General features: G+C 34.2%; 1 protein-coding gene across 2 annotated transcripts in view; it reads left to right on the top strand.

Annotated features, from left to right (window-relative positions):
• The window catches only part of LOC114881165 (putative inorganic phosphate cotransporter), a 64,429-nt gene that overhangs the window by 37,100 nt on the left and 5,063 nt on the right, over positions 1–22,266 (top strand). For both annotated transcript variants that reach the window (XM_046286555.1, XM_046286551.1), the window contains exons 4-6: positions 12,361–12,599; positions 17,133–17,282; positions 19,336–19,713. In XM_046286555.1, coding sequence (XP_046142511.1) covers positions 12,361–12,599; positions 17,133–17,282; positions 19,336–19,713 — 767 coding nt within the window. The remainder of the gene's footprint in view (positions 1–12,360; positions 12,600–17,132; positions 17,283–19,335; positions 19,714–22,266) is intronic.

The following is a 22,266-nucleotide window of genomic DNA, read 5'->3' as shown; positions in this document are numbered from 1 at the left end:
ACTTTTATCAATTTTAGCAAGTAATTATAATTCAAACTATATCGTGTTTGGTATCATTTTAATAAGAAAAATCTCACCAATGCGCTAGTAAAAGTTTCATTAAAAAAAAATATAAAATAAAAAAGTTTTTTAATTTAATTGGTATTAATTACACCGATACATTTCGGCTCTTTCCTTTGATTATTGGACCTCGATCTCTCCTCCACTATCTGTCCCTTTCTACGTTCACGCTTGGCTAGCGTCGCATCTAACCCGAGATTCGACACCTCGACTGGATATATGCAATGTTTGGGTCCCAATTTCTCTTGCATATATCCAGGATTTACTGTACACGACCAGAAACCTTCGCGGGCATTCGCACAACAACTCACCAAAGTTTCATCGCAATCGGATGAATGGTGTAGGAACGCATACGGGACAAACAAAGAAACATTCATTTTTATATACATATATAGAAGAAGAAGATATAGAAGATAGAAGATAGATAGAAGAGATAGAAGATAGAAAAAGAAGATAGATAGATAGATTTCATTAAAATCCGTTTAGTCGTTTAAACGTGAAAGAGGAACAAACGATCATCATTTTCACTTATATATATTAGTAAGGAGTAGGTATATCATGCAATCTTTGCGAGTTCTTTTTTGGGTAGCCACGAACGTGCAGTCACATAACGGTTGGGAGTAATAGTTAGGGATTAGCGGGCATAGGCTCAGAGCGCTGCGCGCTCAATATGTTTTAACGTATATTTACGCGGCTGTAATATCATTTTTATTAAAATATTTTTATTAAAAATATAGCCTACGTTACTCCAGAGAAGGCAAGGAAGCTACTGTTAAAATTTGGTATCAATCGGGTAAGTAGTTTTTGAAATTTTTCTGTACATACAATCAAACGCTGTCTCTTTATATAATAGTATGATATGATCAGATGTGAAAGGTTTCATCGCAATCGGTACAGAGTAATTATATGTTACAGTGTAAGATCGAAATCTGGTAAATGTCGACATCTTCTAGTAAATGTCAACATTCACCAAGTCGATTTATGTATGTCCGAAATATTTGCCAAATATCATTATTTTTCACTTACACCGGTGAATATCGACAATCAGTATGCACTGATGACGAATGTCTATTTTAACTCAAACAAAATGAAAATTTGTATATCATGATTTATTATAAAAGAAAAAAATAATAAGAGAAGGTTAGGGTAGGTTAGTGAAACTGACGAACATCAACAACACAACACACCTAGCGTTGCGCTAGACGACGGGATAATCAGGCCCTCCAAACTCCCGTATTTAATGCTGTAACTAAAATTAGTTCACCCCCGGACTTCCAGGCGGTGCTGGTGTCGCTAGAAACACATATAAATGTTATCGGTGAGGTACACACACAAGCACATGGTCCCTATATACGTGTGCATGGTCTTACTTATTCAAGACTTTGAAAAATAAAAATAAAGGAAAGGAAAAAATTACAACAATATATGTGCAGTCATGCAAATATATTAAATTTTTACTAAAATATAATAAATATATATATAACAATAATAATATACACTCGAAAATCACGTTCTCCACTCCCTTGGTGCAGTCAGGTTTAACTATAAGAACAAAATTATATAATATTATACATACACTTCATGCAAGAAGTATTATTATGTATACTTAGTGTATCAATACCATGTTAATGGTTTTATGCATATATTGTATATGTAAACTGAATACTTACAATTTTCTTCTTTTTCTTCTTTTCATTTGCATCCAGGTGTCTTATTGCTCTATTTTAATAGAGGTAGCCTCTGACACTGCAATAAATATTTTCATTAACAATTATTTACATATGCTATAAAAAGTATACATAAAAGTTATTACCAAGTAAGTTCAGTGTTGGAGCTGCTGATGTTGTTAATCTTTTCCTCATGAAGTATTTTTCTTTAAAGTAGCTACTACAGATCACCCGGAATTTCCGTTTTCAGGTGGAAGCATTGACTTTGGGTTGTCACATACTTCCACCCACTGTGCCATCCTCTTCTTATCCTTTCTCTCTTAGGGGAAGGAGAACATCCTGCTCTTTTCGTTAATACACCCTCTGATGATGCATATTTTCTTCCTCTTTCTTTAAAGATACATTTTAATAATTAAAATTAAATATATTACTAAAATAGCAATGTAAACAGTTATGTTTTCAGTAACAATTTTAAAAAATTCTGTACTTACTTTCTAACTTCTCCTGTTGCTGCATCTCATCAGCAGACGTTATTGAAAAACCTAGAAAAAACTTTAAAAAATATCTTTTTCAATAATAATAATAGTCATAATAATAATAGCAATAGTAATAATAATAGTAATAATTATAATAATGAAATTCACGAACCTGGAAATTCAGTCACCTACGCTGCCACCATGTGCAACCATGTGCGCCATATTTCTTTTGTCTCTTTAAATTTTGAAACAATTGAAAAACGCGGCGACAAAGGGTCTAGCCGTATAAGCATAGTGAATCGGCCCCAGCAACACTTTCGGTTGATATTTATACCACATAGTGCTTTTTGCCTAAACAACAATTGTATGCAATTTCAACCCCGTACCCCCTCCGATAAGGGAGATATGAGGGCAAAACCGAAAACCTTTATCATTTTTTTTCTCGGAAACTATTTAAGATATTTGATCACATTAAAGTGCAAATAGTAGGTATTCATTAGCTGTATATCATATTTTTTTTTCAAAATTTTTATTCGATGATTAAGGGTTGAAAATTAATAAATAAATTTCTGAAAATGATTTTTATAAACAATCCCTTGGATGACACCCACCGAAAAAATTAAGAATAATCCTTTACTATTTAACTAGTATCAGTAAAAATTTCAAGAGTGTCGGATTGGTACATCATAGTTAAAAAAAAATAAAACCAATGCAACGCCCTTTCATAAGGCAAAGCCGGCCTGAACGTTAGTGGCGCTCAACTTAACCGACCTACAGGGGAATACGTAGCGCCGACCCGCCACGTTTCTCGTACCAGAAACAGCTCTCAGAAAAGTATGAGTTCTTCTTTCCCTAAACTGTGTGTTACTTAACAGTCAGTTATTTAAATAATATATTAACAATTTAAATTTTTTAATTAAGTTTTCTGGTCCTAACTTTTAACGTCCGTGTTTTCACGGTGTTTCTCGTTTTAAGTATGTGGGAGCCCTAAAAAGAGCTGATTATGTTGTACGTTACAAATGGCACCCTTTTATAAATGCAACTAAGGTGTTCCTCGTTTTAAGTATGTGGGAGCCCTGAAAAGGGCTGATTATTAAGCCCTAAAAAGAGCTGATTGTGTTATGTATTGTCAGGTTGAAGTATATGATTTGAAACAGAACACTCAAAAAATTTTTTTAAAAAAACACGCTTGTAAATAACACCATTTGTATCATAAAACGCCTTTACTCTTTTCTGGACCTCCATATACTTAAAACGAGGGTCACCTTAATTGCAGCCATTTCCAGGTAGTACTGGTCCGCTATAATATAATTAACCCTTTTCAGGGCGACCATATACTTAAAACGAGGAAAACCTTAGGTACAACTATTCACAGGTACCAGCTATAATTTAATTAAAAGTAATACGTACGTGAAAAGGTAAAGACGGAAATAGTTATAGAAGTCTATGTTCTTTACAGCGTTGAATAGAATGATATTGCAGTTATACCTGTGATACCTTCTTCGACTATTAAAAGGACAACTAATTGCATCTAACACAGTGCCATTGTTCAAGACATGATATAAATCTGTGATTTAGGGCTTCCACATACTTAAAACGAGAAACACCGTAAAAACACGGACGTTAAAAGTTAGGACCAGAAAACTTAATTAAAAAATTTAAATTGTTAATATATTATTTAAATAAATGACTGTTAACTAATACACAGTTTAGGGAAAGAAGAGCTCATACTTTTCTGAGAGCTGTTTCTGGTACGAGAAACGTGGCGGGTCGGCGCTACGTATTCCCCTGTAGGTCGGTTAAGTTGAGCGCCACTAACGTTCAGGCCGGCTTTGCCTTATGAAAGGGCGTTGCATTGGGTTTATTTTTTTTTAACTATGATGTACCAATCCGACACTCTTGAAATTTTTACAGATAATAGTTAAATAGTAAAGGATTATTCTTAATTTTTTCGGTGGGTGTCATCCAAGGGATTGTTTATAAAAATCATTTTCAAAAATTTATTTATTAATTTTCAACCCTTAATCATCGAATAAAAATTTTGAAAAAAAAATATGATATACAGCTAATGAATACCTACTATTTGCACTTTAATGTGATCAAATATCTTAAATAGTTTCCGAGAAAAAAAATGATAAAGGTTTTGAGTTTTACCCTCATATCTCCCTTATCAGAGGGAATAGGGGGTTGAAATTGCACACAATTGTTGTTTAGGCAAAAAGCACTATGTGGTATAAATATCAACCGAAAGTGTTGCTGGGGCCAATTCACTATACTTATACGGCTAGACCCTTTCGCGGGAACATGACGTCACGATATTGTAGAAAAGCGACATCAGCGCTGCCTGGAAGTCCGGGGGTGAGTTAAAATTTGCATCAACTTCACAAGAGTGGAGCTTAGAGGGCCTGGGGATAATCCTATTCAGACGTGTTGTCCGACATTCACCAGAGTTCATCTGTATTTGTCGACATCTACCGGCGAAGGTCCGAATGTATAATAATATTGAGAAATATTCGGTCTTTCGCCGACGTATTTGGCATGTGTCGATATTCGCCGGAAAATGTTGACATTCATTAATTTCGGTGTTTCACAGTAACATATACATATTACTGAAACAGTAGAGAATCGGCGACTGCATGCTGTGAATCAGCACCGGTAGAGACACGTAGGCATACGTAGAATTCAATGCAGTAGTAACAATAGTTTTTCACGAATATCTCGGAAACTAAAACTTTCCGTTAGTTACGCATAATGAAAAAGGTGTTCGGAATCATGTCCCCGACAACATATTAAAAGGTCATTGAAATCGTCCAATCTTGACATTAAAAACTTCCTGTATTTTGCAATAACAATGAAAAAATGAAAAAATTTTTTTCAATGGGACCAACCAGAAGACATACCCTACAAGATGTAAAAGGTTTCATTCCGATTGGTACATCCATCTCGGAGTAATCGGTGAACACACAAAAAAAAAGAAAGAAAAATATGTACATACTGATCGAATTGAGTAACCTCCTCCTTTTCGAAGACGGTTAAAAAGACAAAGAAGCGATCAAGGTTTGATCTTTGCCGATTGTCAGGATCGCGGCTTCTCTTTCTTTTTCATTCGCTGTTCTTTATTCGGACACGGGCTCTAGATATGTGAGGAACGAGCGGGTTATACCTAGTATTATTATAAACAATTACTTCTACATTATATTCTTTTAACATTTGTATCTACTAGTAATCCACAATAACTAAAATAAGTTACTTTTGAATGCAAATAATTTTAACAATTATCCGTTACCTATAATATATACATTGTGGGTAATTTTTTACCACCCACAATAATAATATAATAACATAACAATTTAATATCTAGTGATTTGTGTCCCCTAGTATCAATCTTTAAATTTAAACAGAAACAGAGGACGGAGTGCAGCGAAGATAAGACAAGATATACGTTATCCGAAACTTTTGTGAAGATATACGTTATCCGAAACTTTTGCGAAAACATGTTTTACTACACTTTTAAGAAGTTGCGGAAAATTGTTCAAGTCGTCAGTTTCTAGGTAATTTTGGGCCAAAGGTACTAGAGTCATTGTTTAAACCGTGGAATGTTTATTTGGTGGCATCAACATCTGGAAAATTAACAGAAGAATTATTTAATGAATGGTTAGTGAACATGTATCTACTCAATACAAGATCAGAAAGTGTCTTGTTAATATACTCATGAGCAGGTAACTGTCCGGAATTATTAAAAAAAAAATGTGCCGCCAAATAAAGATTTGGAAATTTACACAATACCAAGAAAAACGACAGGATTTATACAACCAGTAGATGTACACGGCTTCCGCAAATGGAAAACCTTTGTCAGAAAATTTTCTCACCTCGTAATATTAAAAATTATGACATTAATTTGCATCTTCGAAATAATGTTATTAAACTTCAATCGTCAGTACATATTCAGCTATTACCACCAAAATATCACAATGTATTTTCATATGCAAGTAATTTTGAAAATCCAGTAGATTTTGCTTTTACGCAACAAAATTCTATAAACCCACCATCTTGTTCCATATGTTCCAGCTATGCTATAATACGTTGTTCATGGCGCAATAAATTTTTGTGTTTTAAACAGTTTTGTGAAGAGTTCCACCATTATAGAGATTAACACAAAACAATGGTAACTCCGTGTTCTGTTTTTAAATCATAAATTATAGATGGGATCAAGAACAACAATTATTGTCCAAAGGATCTTTTTATATCAGTTACCGTTTGCAAATAATAAACTAAACATGAAACATATCATTATATTCAATAATATTTCTTGCTCTCTTAAAATAGCAAATGATAAACGTTACATCGCATTAAAGAACACGCAATTTCTTATTTTCATAACAAATTTTGGAACTTTACAATAGTTTTTAATTTTTTTGTGTATAACTTTTTGTAATTGTTTAAAGAATTTTTTGTTTCAACATAAAAAACACTATACATTAAGATAAACAACTTACGTTTATGAAATGTTTGGATATGTTTAACGGCTGCGGAGAAAAAGAAAATAAACGAGAAACGGTCGAAACTTTATGGGCAATTTTTACCCCCCTCAGTATATAACTCAGTATTATTATGGTACATAAGTTGTATCAATATAAATCATATTGAACTACAGGGTGTCAAAATATTCATGTATAAAGTGTATCGCGTTCAATTTCCTTCACTTGGACATATTATATGTTATTTAACAAAAATTTTACTTAAAACTATTAATAACTGTAAGGGAAACGGATGTAATAATTAAAAAATGACAAGACATGATTTTAGTTAAATGTACTTCGTTTCAATCAGATCCTATTATTTAAAATGCTGTTAACATTTTAATTTACTTTATGCACTGAATAGAATCTATACTAATCTAGTAAACTTAGGGTAATTATTGAAATTAGGTTGCACCTCACCGATTTTGATGAAATTTAAATATATTGTAAAACTCAACATTTTGAACAACTTTTGCCTATACATATAACCGCCGCTCGGCCATAGTTTTCGAGATATTTTCGAAAAACTTTCGAAACTAACCCATTGAATTCTGGCCATCCGTGTGCATCCGTGACAACGTACGCATTAGTATGGGATCGCCGCTTTTCTACTGTTTTTGCAGGCAACAGCACGGCGACCGATGACCAATATATATCTTGTGCACTTCTGCATTCATAATTTCAATGTATCGTAGCTATGATGGCAGCTGGAAATTTAATATAGCCTAACCTAACTCAATCTACTCTAGCTAATCAGTGAATTAAGTTAGGTTAGGGTAAAGTGATATTCTGGTCGCCTGACGGCGACCAGACACACATACTGTGATTCAAAATCATGAAAATTAATTAAATTTGATTTTTAAGCCCACCCGTAATATATGTATATGTTGATGTCGGTCGCCGTGCTGCTGCCTGCAAAAACAGTTGAAAAGCGGCGATCCCATATTAATACGTACGTTGTCACGGACACACACGGATGGCCAGAATTCAATGTGTTAGTTTCAACAGTTTTTCGAAAATATCTCGAAAACTAAGGCCGAGCGGCGGTTATATGTATAGGAAAAAGTTGTTCAAAATGTAGAGTTTTACAACATATTTAAATTTCATGAAAATCGGTGAGGTGTAACCTAATCTCAATAATTACCAAACTTAGGAATTCATTTGAATTTTATCTTTCCGAGTAAAATTCATTAGAATCGTACATTGAAGTTACGGATAGTATCATCAGCGTTTCGTTTCGACGAATTTCTACTGACTTTGAGTGCGAACCACGGCATAACGGAAGCAAATATGAAAAAAACGGATTACACTACGTTAAACTACAGTTTATTCTCTATCGATGTATGTAATAGTTTTTCAATTTACGAATTCATGAAAATCGACTTTTGATCGCCGAAAGCCGTTTTGTCCCACTGTGCGGCGCGGCGGCCGGATTTAAGTGTGTGGCCCATCCTAACCTATCACATCTACAGTCACTCACAGTGAAAATCGTCCACCCGCAACGGGGCGTATATTAGTCTAAATAAAACAATAAATACAAATAAAATACAATGATTGCGCATATTAAATTATTCTACATAAATAACTACATAATATACTCGAAAAGCAAAAGATTCTGTTGAATAATAATCGAGATATAACATTGTAAATAGAAACATGTCCGAAATGAACCTCACAGTGAAAATCGTCCACCTACAATAACGTTTGATAAATTGCAATAGTTAATTGATTTTGTAATTTTTAATGAGTGGTTCTTATAGATTTTTTTATGCTGAATCCGAATTTCTAAACCATTTTCATCTAACTTTTATAGTTTTCGAGATAATTAATGTTAAACAGAAATTGCAATTATTCAAATTTGGAAATGATTTTATGCCTTTACAGTAGCAGATATTCAGGTTGTTTTTCGCGTAATAATTCTGTGGAATGTACCGAATAAAATGATATAAATTGTTATTACATTATAGAGATGTAAATATATTTAAATAATAATGGAAGTGGAAGGGACGCCTAAATCGCACGAACGTCGGCTGATATTTCCTATTATATTTCAAAAACTAACAATCTAGGAGAAAATTTAATTATATCACACGATAGAGAAACATTTTTGCTAAGTATAACATTAAAGCAATGTGTAAAAATTAGGTTTCTACTTTGAAATTTAAGCCTGATAACTTGGCATAGAAGGAAGGAACATACTCGCAAAACGTACACAACAAACAGGTCGACCGTAAGTATTGAGAACTACTGCTGTCACCGCTATAACGCCATCTGTTAGATATCTATTAGCTATGGCGTTATAACGTTGACAGCAGTAGTTCTCAATGCTTACGGTCGACCTGTTTGTTATGTACGTTTTGCGAGTATGTTCCTTCCTTCTATGCCAAGTTATCAGGCTTAAATTTCAAAGTAGAAACCTAATTTTTACACATTGCTTTAATGTTGTACTTAGCAAAAATGTTTCTCTATCGTGTGATATAATTAGATTTTCTCCTAGATTGTTAGTTTTTGAAATATAATAGGAAATATCAGCCGACGTTCGTGCGATTTAGGCGTCCCTTCCACTTCCATTATTATTTAAATATATTTACATCTCTATAATGTAATAACAATTTATATCATTTTATTCGGTACATTCCACAGAATTATTACGCGAAAAACAACCTGAATATCTGCTACTGTAAAGGCATAAAATCATTTCCAAATTTGAATAATTGCAATTTCTGTTTAACATTGATTATCTCGAAAACTATAAAAGTTCGATGAAAATGGTTCAGAAATTCGGATTCAGCATAAAAAAATCTATAAGAACCACTCATTAAAAATTACAAAATCAATTAACTATTGCAATTTATCAAACGTTATTGTAGGTGGACGATTTTCACTGTGAGGTTCATTTCGGACATGTTTCTATTTACAATGTTATATCTCGATTATTATTCAACAGAATCTTTTGCTTTTCGAGTATATTATGTAGTTATTTATGTAGAATAATTTAATATGCGCAATCATTGTATTTTATTTGTATTTATTGTTTTATTTAGACTAATATACGCCCCGTTGCGGGTGGACGATTTTCACTGTGAGTGACTGTATGTATGGTTTTAATAATAATAATAATAATAATAATAATAATAAGTTTAATGTCAAACAACCGTGGGTATTATATGAGATGTCCGGGCCATGTGTGAAATACCTGCCCATTATATACATTGCCCAAAAAAATGTGCAATCTACACAATGTCCGATCATTCTACAAAATGCCCACGTTGAACACATTGCCCGTAACACCTTTCACATCTGATAGGAGATATTTCTACGATGATCCCACTTGCAAACATTTATGGTATTCGTTATTGTTAATAACTATTCTTGTTGTAATTATCCAATAAGAACGGTAAACCAGGTTACGGCATCCTACAAATATTGCTCGTTCCACTAACGATAAAGCAGGCCTGTCCAAGTAGGGGAAATCCACTCCTGAAACACATGTTCCAATCTCCTTCCAACGCTGCTCCTTCAAGTAAGATGGGACGGTTCTGACTACGGTCTCTCCGTCTTTCCTAGCGGCGGTACTGTCTCCTCGGAGAGACGGTAGTCGGAACCGTCCCATCTTACTTGACGGAGCAGCGTTGGAAGGGGAACCGGAATATGTGTTCCAGGAGTGGATTTCCCTTACTTGGACAGGCCTGCACTAAAGTGTGAAATAAAATAATTTTTAGGGCTCCCACATACTTAAAACGAGGAATACCGTGAAAACACGGACGCTAAAAGTTAAGATTAGAAAACTTAATTAAAAAATTTTAATTGTTAATATATTATTTAAATAAATGACTGTTAACTAACACACAGTTTAGGGAAAGAAGAGTTCATACTTTTCTGAGAGCTGTTTCTGGTATGAGAAACGTGGCGGATCGGCGCAACATATTCCCCTGTAGGTCAGTTAGGTTGAGCGTCTCTAACGTTCAGCCTGGCTTTGCCTTATGAAGGGGCGTTGCATTGGTTTTATCTTTTTTTAACTATGATGTACCAATCCGACACTCTTGAAACTTTTACAGATAATAGTTAAATAGTAAAGGATTATTCTTCGTTTTTTCGGTGGGTGTCACTCAAGGGATTGTTTATGAAAATCACTTTCAAAAATTTATTTATTAATTTTCAACCCTTAATCATCGGATAAAAATTTTGAAAAAAGAAATGAAATACAGTTAATGAATACCTACTATTTGCACTTTAATGTGTTCAAATATCTTAAATAGTTTCCGAGAAAAGAAATAGTAAAGTTTTGGGGTTTTACCCTTATCAGAAGGGGTAGGGAGTTGAAATTGCACACAATTGTTATTTAGGCAAAAAGCATTACATATGTAGTATAAATATCAACCGAAATTGTTGTTGGGGCCGATTCACTATGCTTATACGGCTAGATCCTTGTAACAGTAGCTTCCTTGCCTTCTCTGGAGTGACATAGGCTATATTAGTTTAATAAAAATTATATTACATCCGCATAATATGCCTATGCCCGCTTTTCCCTGACTACCGCTTCCAACCGCTAGATGACTGCGCGTTCGTACCTACCCAAAAGAGAACTCGCAAAGTTTGCATGATATCCCTATCCGTACTAATATGTAAAAGTGAAAATGTCTGATCGTTTGTTCCTCTTTCACGTTTAAACGGCTAAACGGATTTTAATGAAATTTGCACTATTGGACAGCTTATTCTTTCAAGATGGACATAGGCTATGTCATATTGCGATTGATTGTGTTTTTGATTAACAAGGAAGCATTAAAGAATTGGTTTGGTAATACTCGGCATTACCACCAAGCCCCCTCAGTATGCTACACTCATAATATAGATTAATCAGTATTTTGTTTTCTTGGCATTCGTTCCTTATTCACGTCGTATTAGATGACAAAGAAATATCTGTCATTTAAAAAAAAAATTGCGCCTTGTATTTAATAGTATTTCTATTTGTATTAAAGTGTATTTTAGCTGATTTCTTTTAATTTTTAACATTCAATTTAAAAAGAACTGTTGGCGAATTTACGAGAACGCTGTCGAATATTCTCGAAGCGTTGATTAGCGAATTTATGAGAACGCTATTTAATTGTTGGCGACGTTACGAGAACGCCGCCGAACACTCTTCAAACGTCGCTGCTGTTAGTCCACCGAAATATGACCCCCTTCCCTTCTACATATAAGCAAATTCTATTATGGATATCTAAACCCCAAGCATCCAAAAATTAAAATATAATGTAGCTTAGTGTTCTCGCTAACATCTCCAGTATATGTACAAGTATTAACATATAACATCACATTTTTATGTTATATAGAAAATAATAGTTCATTAAAATTCCCGGGCAGAGCCGGGTAATGCAGCTATAATCTATAATTTTGAGGCTAGACTATTTACTTTTGAATATGAACACATTGAAAACTGCTTTAATTGAATATTTTCTTAAACGTTATTAAACATTTTTTAATCAAATCTTGATATCTTTTAGTGTTACCTTTTCATTTCGAATCTTTATCGAGAATTTATTGATCACTCTGTACAAATTTAACAGATAGTAGCAATAGGAACACTTTTATACTATCAATTACTAAAGCTATTTTGTATGTTTCTTACATGTAATACAGCGACCTTCGTTTATGCCGGTGGTTGGATCGGAAACGTGATTTGTTTACTGAGTTCCGGCCTACTGTCGGCCTCCACATTAGGATGGCCTAGTTGCTTCTACATTTGGGGAGCTCTAACTATTATTTCTAGTATTCTTTTCTTCATTATTGCAAGAGATTCGCCAACTGAACATTCCAGTATACCTCTGGACGAGAAGGAATACATTGAAACTAGCCTTGGAATAGTAGAGACGGATGAGGTAAAAATCTTTTTGTAAGAGTGGTAAAGTCTGTTTAACGATAAGTTTTTAATTTGCACACATTAACAAAATAATATTGTTTACTTCAATAGTATACAGCGTGTATGTAAGCAATGAAGAAAATTCTTCTAAAGATGTGTTATATTCCTTTCATGTTACAATAGCATAAAAGGTTATCTAAGGAAGAATAGCGATGTAGGGCATGGAAATCCCCCAAAATTCCTAATTTTGAAGATATTAAGATTAAGATTAATATAGAAAAAATGATTATAATTTTCAGTTATTAAATATTATACAATTTAATATGTACAATAAATTCCAGGTTCTTAAATTTTAATTTCAAATTTCAAGATTCAAAAATTTATATTTAAATATTTTAAAATCCATTTTTAAAGCTCCAAAATTTAAAAATTCAAAGCTTTCAAATTTTAATTTCAAATTGAGTACTAAAATCGAAATTTTTTTGTGGTAGGATCTCCTGTGCCTAGTGCGCCATTATCCTTAATAATCTATGCTCGGTACTATGTATACAGGGTGTCCCAAAAAGAGTGTTAGTCCTTTAAGAGGGTGGTAGCTGGGGTGATTCTGAACATTTTCCTTTGTGAAAATGTTGTTTGAAGCTTCATTTTTGAATTATTAAGAAAAAACACTGAGCAATCAGAGCGCGCATAGCGCACCTGTATGAAGTTAGCACACCATTTTGAAAATTTTAGAATTCTAAAAGTTGTTCCAGGTTGTTTTAGAGTTGTTCTAAATTGTTCCAGAAGATAACATTTTTATAACAAATATTTTAGCGGAAAATAAAAAAAAAACAGTTTTTTGACCTGGCACCCCATTTTTCGAAAATCAAATCTTTGGTGGTTGTTCCAAATTGTTCTAGTTGTTCCAAACATTGTTCCAAAGTAGTAATTCTCCAAACAAAGAATTTAAAAAGATATAATAAAAAAACGATATCGAGCGCGCAAACAGTATTTTTACATCTACGGCTATCAGTATCGTCTTCTGAATACCGAATTGCATATATAAGCTAATAATTAACGTAACAACTTGAAACAATTTTGATTTTTGCCAGAACAAATATTTTAAGGGCACTTTATTCTTGGAAGTAAACATATTTTTTCCCTTTTTTTGTCATTTTTGACCGATGACAGTACGTCAGCGCCACCAAAATGGAGAACAATATCAAATGAGCACAGAACAACCTGGAACAACTTTTGGAATTCTAAAATTTTCAAAATGGGGTGCTAACTTCATACAGGTGCATAGCGCGCGGGCTCAAGCGCGGCAGCCTTGACTACGAAAACTGGGCTTGATCTGAGTCCCGAACGAACACTTTCGACACCCTGCCGGTATAGCAGGAGATGTTGGAAAAATAAATGAATCCAACTAATTGAATTTTTATTGTTGCTATCGTGTTTGTTTTTTATTTGTTGCTTAAAATGATTACACAACTTAATCTCTTGTTGTCTGTCATAAAAACGTAGAAAATGAAATTCTAAGCATTCTAAGCAACAAATAAAAATGATTGACACGGAATAATTAATAAACGTTTGAACTGAAGGGTTAATCATGAAAAGTTTGTGAAAATATTGAATCGAAACTTACCCATTCATTCCTAAATACTATGCTGAAAGCAGGTAACTGCCACTGTATCGATCTCAACCATTCGACGAGGAAACACGTGTAGATAGAACAGTTGATTTAAAAGTCGGAACAATAAACTCTCACGGGACTTTCACTATCACTTTACATTGTTACACTTACGTTTGAACAATTGGTGGCTCCGAAAGGGGCCGATTGTTTTAATGAACCAATTCATATATATGAATTGATCTACGTTAAAGAAATTGATGGCCCCGAAAGGGGTCAATTTTTTTGATAGAGGAGGGGTTAAAGTTGCACATACCCCCTTGATCCTCTAGGAAAACTGATATACGTTTTGTTACACTGCTTTATTCGCTCTGGCACCAACGAGCCGCTGGATTCGTGTAGCTAGCCTTCAGAAACACTGAGCACTTGTTGCATTTACCGTGACACCGTAGGGCCCATTTCGTCCCCAAACTGGGTTTTTCCAAAGGGTCAAATAGCAATCCGTAAATACATAACGGTACTCCAATCTGTGAAGGTTTCGTTGAATGGTCAGACCTACGGTGGCACTGCGAATACACCAAGTGCTCAGTGTTTTCGGAGACTAGCTACACGGACTTAGTCAGCGGATCGCTGGTGTCGGAGCGAAGAAACCAGTGTATTAAAACTCGTATCAGTTTGGCTTGAGGCACAAGGGGGTACTTTAACCTCTTCTCTATCAAAAAAGTCGGTCCTTTCGGGGCCACTAATTTCTCTAACGTAGATCAAACAATGGTTTATTATTATTCAGGTAATAAGGTTCAAGTATGTGGACAGTAGGGATGTTCGAGAAACCGATATTACGGGCTCGGGTGGGCTTGGAAAAAATCGGGCGGTCTCAGGCGGTCGTCCGATACATCCATGCAGTCGGGTAGCCCGACTTTTTCGGGTTCGGTCGGACTCAGTCGGGCTGATTCGACGAGCTCCCGCGGACCGCGGCCCAACTCTCATGCACTTGTTAATACATACTTAATATAAGGATGTGCAAACTCTATTTTGTATAAAATGAATATACAGGTGACATGGAATGAAATTCATTTCATGCACGGGGAATTAATCAGTTAAAATATAAATTTGACTTTGCCCACCATCCACCCCAAATTCCAATTCCATGATATTAAACCAAATGAAATTCTTAATTAAAAACTTCGTTGTAAACTACATTGTGTTGATTTAAAAATGCATCCGAACCGACCCGATTAGTGGGGAACTCGGCACATTAGTCGGGCCGCACATCTCTAGTGGCCAGTGATAGTGATTCTGCGCTGCCACTTAAGTGGTGGGGAACGACACAGTGACCCAGTGGCAGTTACCTGCTTTCAACACAGCAGGTTAATTAAGGGACGTATGAGTAAGTTTCGTTTCAATTTTTTCGCAAACTTTTTATCATTAACGAACCTTTCAGTTCAAACGTTTATTAATTGTTCCATTTCAATCATTTTTATCTGTTACTTAAAATGCTTAGAATTTCGTTTTCTACGTTTTTATGACAGGTGATGAGAGATTAGGTGATGTATTCATTTTAAGCAACGATTAAAAATGTTTAATCAGTTCAATTTATTTATTTTTCCAACGACTCCTACTATACCAGCAGGGTGCCGAAAGTGTTCGTTCGGGACCTAGGCCAAGCACATTTTTCGTAGCCGACGCTGCCGTCCCTGAGCTCGCACGCTCGGATTGGTCAGTGTTTTTCCGTAATAATTCAAAATCAAAGCTTCAAACAACATTTTCGCAGAGAAAAAAGTTGGTCAAAATCACCCCAACTACCATCCCTTCATAGAGTGAAAATGAGTTCTGGGACACCCTGTATACAGTAGGTGATCAAATTATTAGATCCACTAGCATAAATTGATGATTTTACATAAAAATCATTAATTCTTAAATAAAAACCGAGTTAAACACAGGTTTTGTTATTTTTTTATGATGTATTGATGCTTGTAAAATTATGATACACAGTTGAAAAAAATGAAAGTTCCTGACTGACCTGGCAATTCTCCGGACTTCAACCCCATCGAAAATTTGTGGAAACACTTAATATTAGTAATAACTGTCAATTGGTTGAACGTTTGATAGAAGTATAGGCCAGAAATGAAACAATCAAAATGAATTGCTTAAAATGCATCGAAAGTATGCCGAAAAGAATTGAGGTACTAATTGCAGCAAAAGACGGCGTTACGAAATACTAATATACATATGTAAATATAATCTTTTAGATATACTTGTTTATTTTTATAAGTATTTTTTTGTATATTATTAGTGAAGGATTATTAATTAAAAGTTACAATGTAAAACCCTTAAAACTGTGGCTGTATTTCTACACAAACACGAAAAACCTATTTTTCATACTGTGGCTCTAATAATTTGATCACCCACTGTGTACATATATACATATATATTATTGTGTTGTGTTAATTTACACCCATTTGATTCGTATATTGCACATAAAAATACAATTTTTTTTTAATTAGTTTTCTTAAAACACTACAATCAGTGACAAAAGTCATGCAGTTTTCTGATTTTTCATGAAATTCGTAAAATTTTTAAAAACAAGCGTTTAAAGTAAATTACAAGAAACATGTTTTTAGTCCTCATAAATAAGAAATATGTAACATATTTCAATTTTCAAAATTAAAAAAAGTGTTTACTGGTCCTAAGGTTCTTTTTCCTTTTATCTAATTGGGATTTAATGTGATACAAAACTCTTGTATTTTTCATTGCAAAAATCAGATGGAGGGGGGGCTCTAAAAAAAGATTTTCATCAAAGATAAATGAGTTATCCTAATGTCTGATAATACAATATTGAATTTCATATAGTATTTAATTATAATCTTGTTGCATACCAAAACAAATATAATATTAATTCCTTTTCTTCGTTCAATCCGGTTTACATTCATTATCCTTCTTCAGAAACTATCGATACCATGGATTGCGATGTTAACTAGTATTCCAACATGGGCACTACTAGCTGCCCAATCTGCTCAAACCTGGGGTTTCTGGATGCTTTTGACTAAAATTCCGTCCTATATGACATCTGTCTTACGATTTGATATCACACAAGTAAGTATTATAAATTCATTTAATTCATGTAAGTATTAATGATTCATTTTAATAAAAAAGTTGATTTTAGAAGAAATTTTATTAAAGTAAGAAATGCAATTGAAAGAAGTAATTAGTATACAGTAGACTCTCATATTGTCACGTGAATGATTTGACCTTCACACGAATTTTCAAACATACCAGTGCTGTTCCTTCCATCATCGCATAACCTACGAGGATGATAATATTTATCTCCCTTCTTCTCTTCAAATGAAAGTCGTGACGATATAACAAACATCTACTGTAGTACAATAGTTGAAAATGAAAAAGAAACTATAATTTATGTTTAAAAAAAAGAGAAGGCGAACCTAAGTGAACTCAAACCTACGAAAAGAGTTTGCAGCGTATTACAAGTTAGACACTTCACCGCTGGACCATCGACACCGTTGAAAACTCTTTCCTTACTTTGGGATATAGCATATGACGTACTTTTAATCGATCCCGTTTATTTAGTTTGAAGGCTTGTAAACACATTGAATAAAATACTTATTTGATAAAGATCAGACGTAAATTTACCGTATTAGTAACTCTGACATGGAAAAACCGGCGAGAAAAGTAACTTTTAATTTTTTTAACTACAGCACACTTAATAAAAACATTTCAAAACAATTGATAATAATAATATCAGTAATATACACTTACAAAAATAATATGAATCTAGGTCTGCGACTCCTTCAATATAAAATCGCCTTTTCAGCATTTGTGGAGATTTTTAATTTTTTTACAGCTTGAGTTTTCAGTAAGAATCTCAACAAATTCAGAATTTATCATGCACTAACATATAAGAAATTAACCAATAACATGATTTTAAATCCCCCCCCCCCGAAATATTGGGCTGAAACTTAGCATGGACAGGTTTTTTTTATAAGCTACTGAATGAGCCATCGCAAGTCCAGTTTGGTTAAGGGCCACTTTTGACCACCTTATCCGGCTATACCAGGGGTGAGCAAATAGCGGCCCGCTAAGAGTTTTTTTGTGGCCCGCCAAGACAGTCAGAAAAATCCGTCTTGAACCGAGATTTCCTTCCTGTGCGCGAAAGAGGATTCGACTCGTATTTAAATAAATTGAATAAAACTGCCACTATTTTATTGAATTTGTATTTATTGATTTTTATGGTACAATTGATACCTTTCTGAAATGCAAAGTTAACTAATCATTTTAAAAGATGCGGCGCTCCGCTAACCTCCGCTTCCACAAAATGGCCCCCGAGCCAAAACAATAATCCACACCTGTTCTATTGTAACGTCCCACAGACAACTTATTGTTAGTTTCAGAATTATTGTTTTCGCTTAAAATAATTGAAGTAATTGTAACAATTTTATAATAAATTATGATATTGAACTGAATTATGTTTAATCGGTAATACAGTGGTACCTCGGTATACGTCTGCTTTGGAATACGTCCTGTTTGGACGTGACAAATTTTGCTCGGTATACGACTTCTGTCCGGTATTCGACATAAATTTTTTGTGCGAATTTTGTGTCAGTTTTAAATAATTATCTCAGAGGAAAAATTAAATTAATAATCAATTATATTCGGAGTTGATGTATTATTAATTGACTGATCATACAAGAAGGATCATACAACAAACTATAACTGCAAAATAGGAGGCACTAAAATTTATTCCATTTGGTTTGTTAATTTAGAATCTATCATTAGGTTACATTTATACATAGTAATCAAATGAAGGTCACATACACTGTTGTAGACGCATACATATAGACAGAATTCATTGTTGTGGTAACGATATTTTTTTGCAAGTATCTCGGAAACTAAGCGAGTCCAATATAGGTTAGAGGAAAAAAGTTGCTTAAAATGTCGAATTTAACAACATATTTAAAAATCATCACAATCAGAAAGGGAGCGCCTTTTCTATAAGTTCATCTTTATATCTAACAACAAGTAGAGCAGTAAACATTTTACATTAAAACTCTGTCATTACTGTTTTGAATGCGTGTATATGCTTTATATTGTTATATTCATTCTAAGTACCTATCCACTTTATTTGTTTCAGAATGGTATTACGAGTTCACTGCCCTATCTGACTGCATGGATTCTTAGTTTCCCCGTCAGTTATGTTTCCGATCTCCTTATCAAGCGGAGTGTTTTGAACGTTGAGACGTCGAGGAAAATTTGCAATACCATAGGTCAATGGATTCCGGCTGGTGCATTAATCGGTCTTGCATACGTTGATAAAAAACAACCAGAAATAGCAGTTGCAGTTCTAGTAATCGCTGTTGCCAGTAATATCGCTATTTATTGTGGCCATAATATAAATCATATGGATCTTAGCCCGAATTTTGCTGGTACTTTAATGGGCATCACAAACACTATCGCTAATTTCTGCAGTATTCTGGCGCCATTGGTTCATAGCATTATAGTTACAGATTCGGTACGTATAAACATACTTTTATCCATTGGCGTGGCCGGGTAGAGTCCAGGGTGGGTCTGCCCCCTTCCTGATGCGTCCTTGATTGCCGATCGATACGGAATTTGGGGGCGGGGAGGGGATACAGAATCCCAAATATAAAAGGATATCTTCATCGACCTATTAGTTTCTGAGATATCAATGAAAAACTTTCGACATAATATATAGAATCCTGCCTATACAACACGTAACTAGAATAATCGTCTTGGTCGCCAAATGTTGACGTGTCGACTAGCCAAAGACGCAATGGAGATCGAACCTGAATATTTATACGATGCCTAATTCAAAATTTCGACGATGCGACGACTATCATAGCGTTGCCAGCCGCCCGCCAACAGCCATAAAGGGTCTAGCCGTATAAGCATAGTGAATCGGCCCCAGTAACACTTTCGGTTGATATTTATACCACATAATGCTTTTTGCCTAAACAACAACTGTGTGCAATTTCAACCCCCTACCCCCTCTGATAAGGGAGATATGAGGGTAAAACTCAAAACCTTTATCATTTTTTTTCTCGCAAACTATTTAAGATATTTGATCACATTAAAGTGCAAATAGTAGGTATTCATTAGCTGTATATCATATTTTTTTTTCAAAATTTTTATTCGATGATTAAGGGTTGAAAATTAATAAATAAATTTTTGAAAATGATTTTTATAAACAATCCCTTGGATGACACCCACCGAAAAAATTAAGAATAATCCTTTACTATTTAACTATTATCTGTAAAAATTTCAAGAGTGTCGGATTGGTACATCATAGTTAAAAAAAAATAAAACCAATGCAACGCCCTTTCATAAGGCAAAGCCGGCCTGAACGTTAGAGGCGCTCAATCTAACCGACCTACAGGGGAATACGTAGCGCCGACCCGCCACGTTTCTCGTACCAGAAACAGCTCTCAGAAAAGTATGAGTTTTTCTTTCCCTAAACTGTGTGTTACTTAACAGTCATTTATTTAAATAATATATTAACAATTTAAATTTTTTAATTAAGTTTTCTGGTCCTAACTGTTAACGTCCGTGTTTTTACGGTGTTTCTCGTTATAAGTATGTGGGAGCCCTAAATCACAGATTTATATCATGTCTTGAACAATGGCACTGTGTTAGATGCCATTAGTTGTCCTTTTAATAGTCGAAGAAGGTATCACAGGTATAACTGCAATATCATTCTATTCAACGCTGTAAAGAACATAGACTTCTATAACTATTTCCGTCTTTACCTTTTCACGTACGTATTACTTTTAATTAAATTGTAGCTGGTACCTGTGAATAGTTGTAACTAAGGTTTTCCTCGTTTTAAGTATATGGTCGCCCTGAAAAGGGTTAATTATATTATAGCGTACCAGTACTATCTGGAAATGTACTAACATTATTCCAGTTATTGATGAAAATAGCGACGAAGATTAAAACTTATTTACAAGCGTGTTTTTTTTAAAAAAGTTTTTGAGTGTTCTGTTTCAAATCATATACTTCAACCTGACAATACATAACACAATCAGCTCTTTTTAGGGCTTAATAATCAGCCCTTTTCAGGGCTCCCACATACTTAAAACGAGGAACACCTTAGTTGCATTTATCAAAGGGTGCCATTTGTAACGTACAACATAATCAGTTCTTTTTAGGGCTCCCACGTACTTAAAACGAGAAACACCGTGAAAACACGGACGTTAAAAGTTAGGACCAGAAAACTTAATTAAAAAATTTAAATTGTTAATATATTATTTAAATAAATGACTGTTAAGTAACACACAGTTTAGGGAAAGAAAAACTCATACTTTTCTGAGAGCTGTTTCTGGTACGAGAAACGTGGCGGGTCGGCGCTACGTATTCCCCTGTAGGTCGGTTAGGTTGAGCGCCTCTAACGTTCAGGCCGGCTTTGCCTTATGAAAGGGCGTTGCATTGGTTTTATTTTTTTTTAACTATGATGTACCAATCCGACACTCTTGAAATTTTTACAGATAATAGTTAAATAGTAAAGGATTATTCTTAATTTTTTCGGTGGGTGTCATCCAAGGGATTGTTTATAAAAATCATTTTCAAAAATTTATTTATTAATTTTCAACCCTTAATCATCGAATAAAAATTTTGAAAAAAAAATATGATATACAGCTAATGAATACCTACTATTTGCACTTTAATGTGATCATATATCTTAAATAGTTTCCGAGAAAAAAAATGATAAAGGTTTTGAGTTTTACCCTCATATCTCCCTTATCAGAGGGGGTAGGGGGTTGAAATTGCACACAGTTGTTGTTTAGGCAAAAAGCATTATGTGGTATAAATATCAACCGAAAGTGTTGCTGGGGCCGATTCACTATGCTTATACGGCTAGACCCTTTATCTATCCTAACCTAACCTAACCCGAAAGCTTGGACATAAATCAAATGTGCTTAATTTAAAAAACTATAAAGAATTTATAAAAATGTATTTTACATGGGATACCCTATAAATGCAAAAGCCGATATCACTAGAATCAGTAGCTGCTCGACATTCGACGATGACAGCTACTGCTTACAAC

Source organism: Osmia bicornis, chromosome 1, assembly GCF_907164935.1.
Source record: "Osmia bicornis bicornis chromosome 1, iOsmBic2.1, whole genome shotgun sequence".
Lineage (NCBI taxonomy): Eukaryota > Metazoa > Arthropoda > Insecta > Hymenoptera > Megachilidae > Osmia > Osmia bicornis.
Note: the sequence above shows the minus strand (reverse complement) of the source record. Positions and strands in the feature narration are given on the sequence as shown.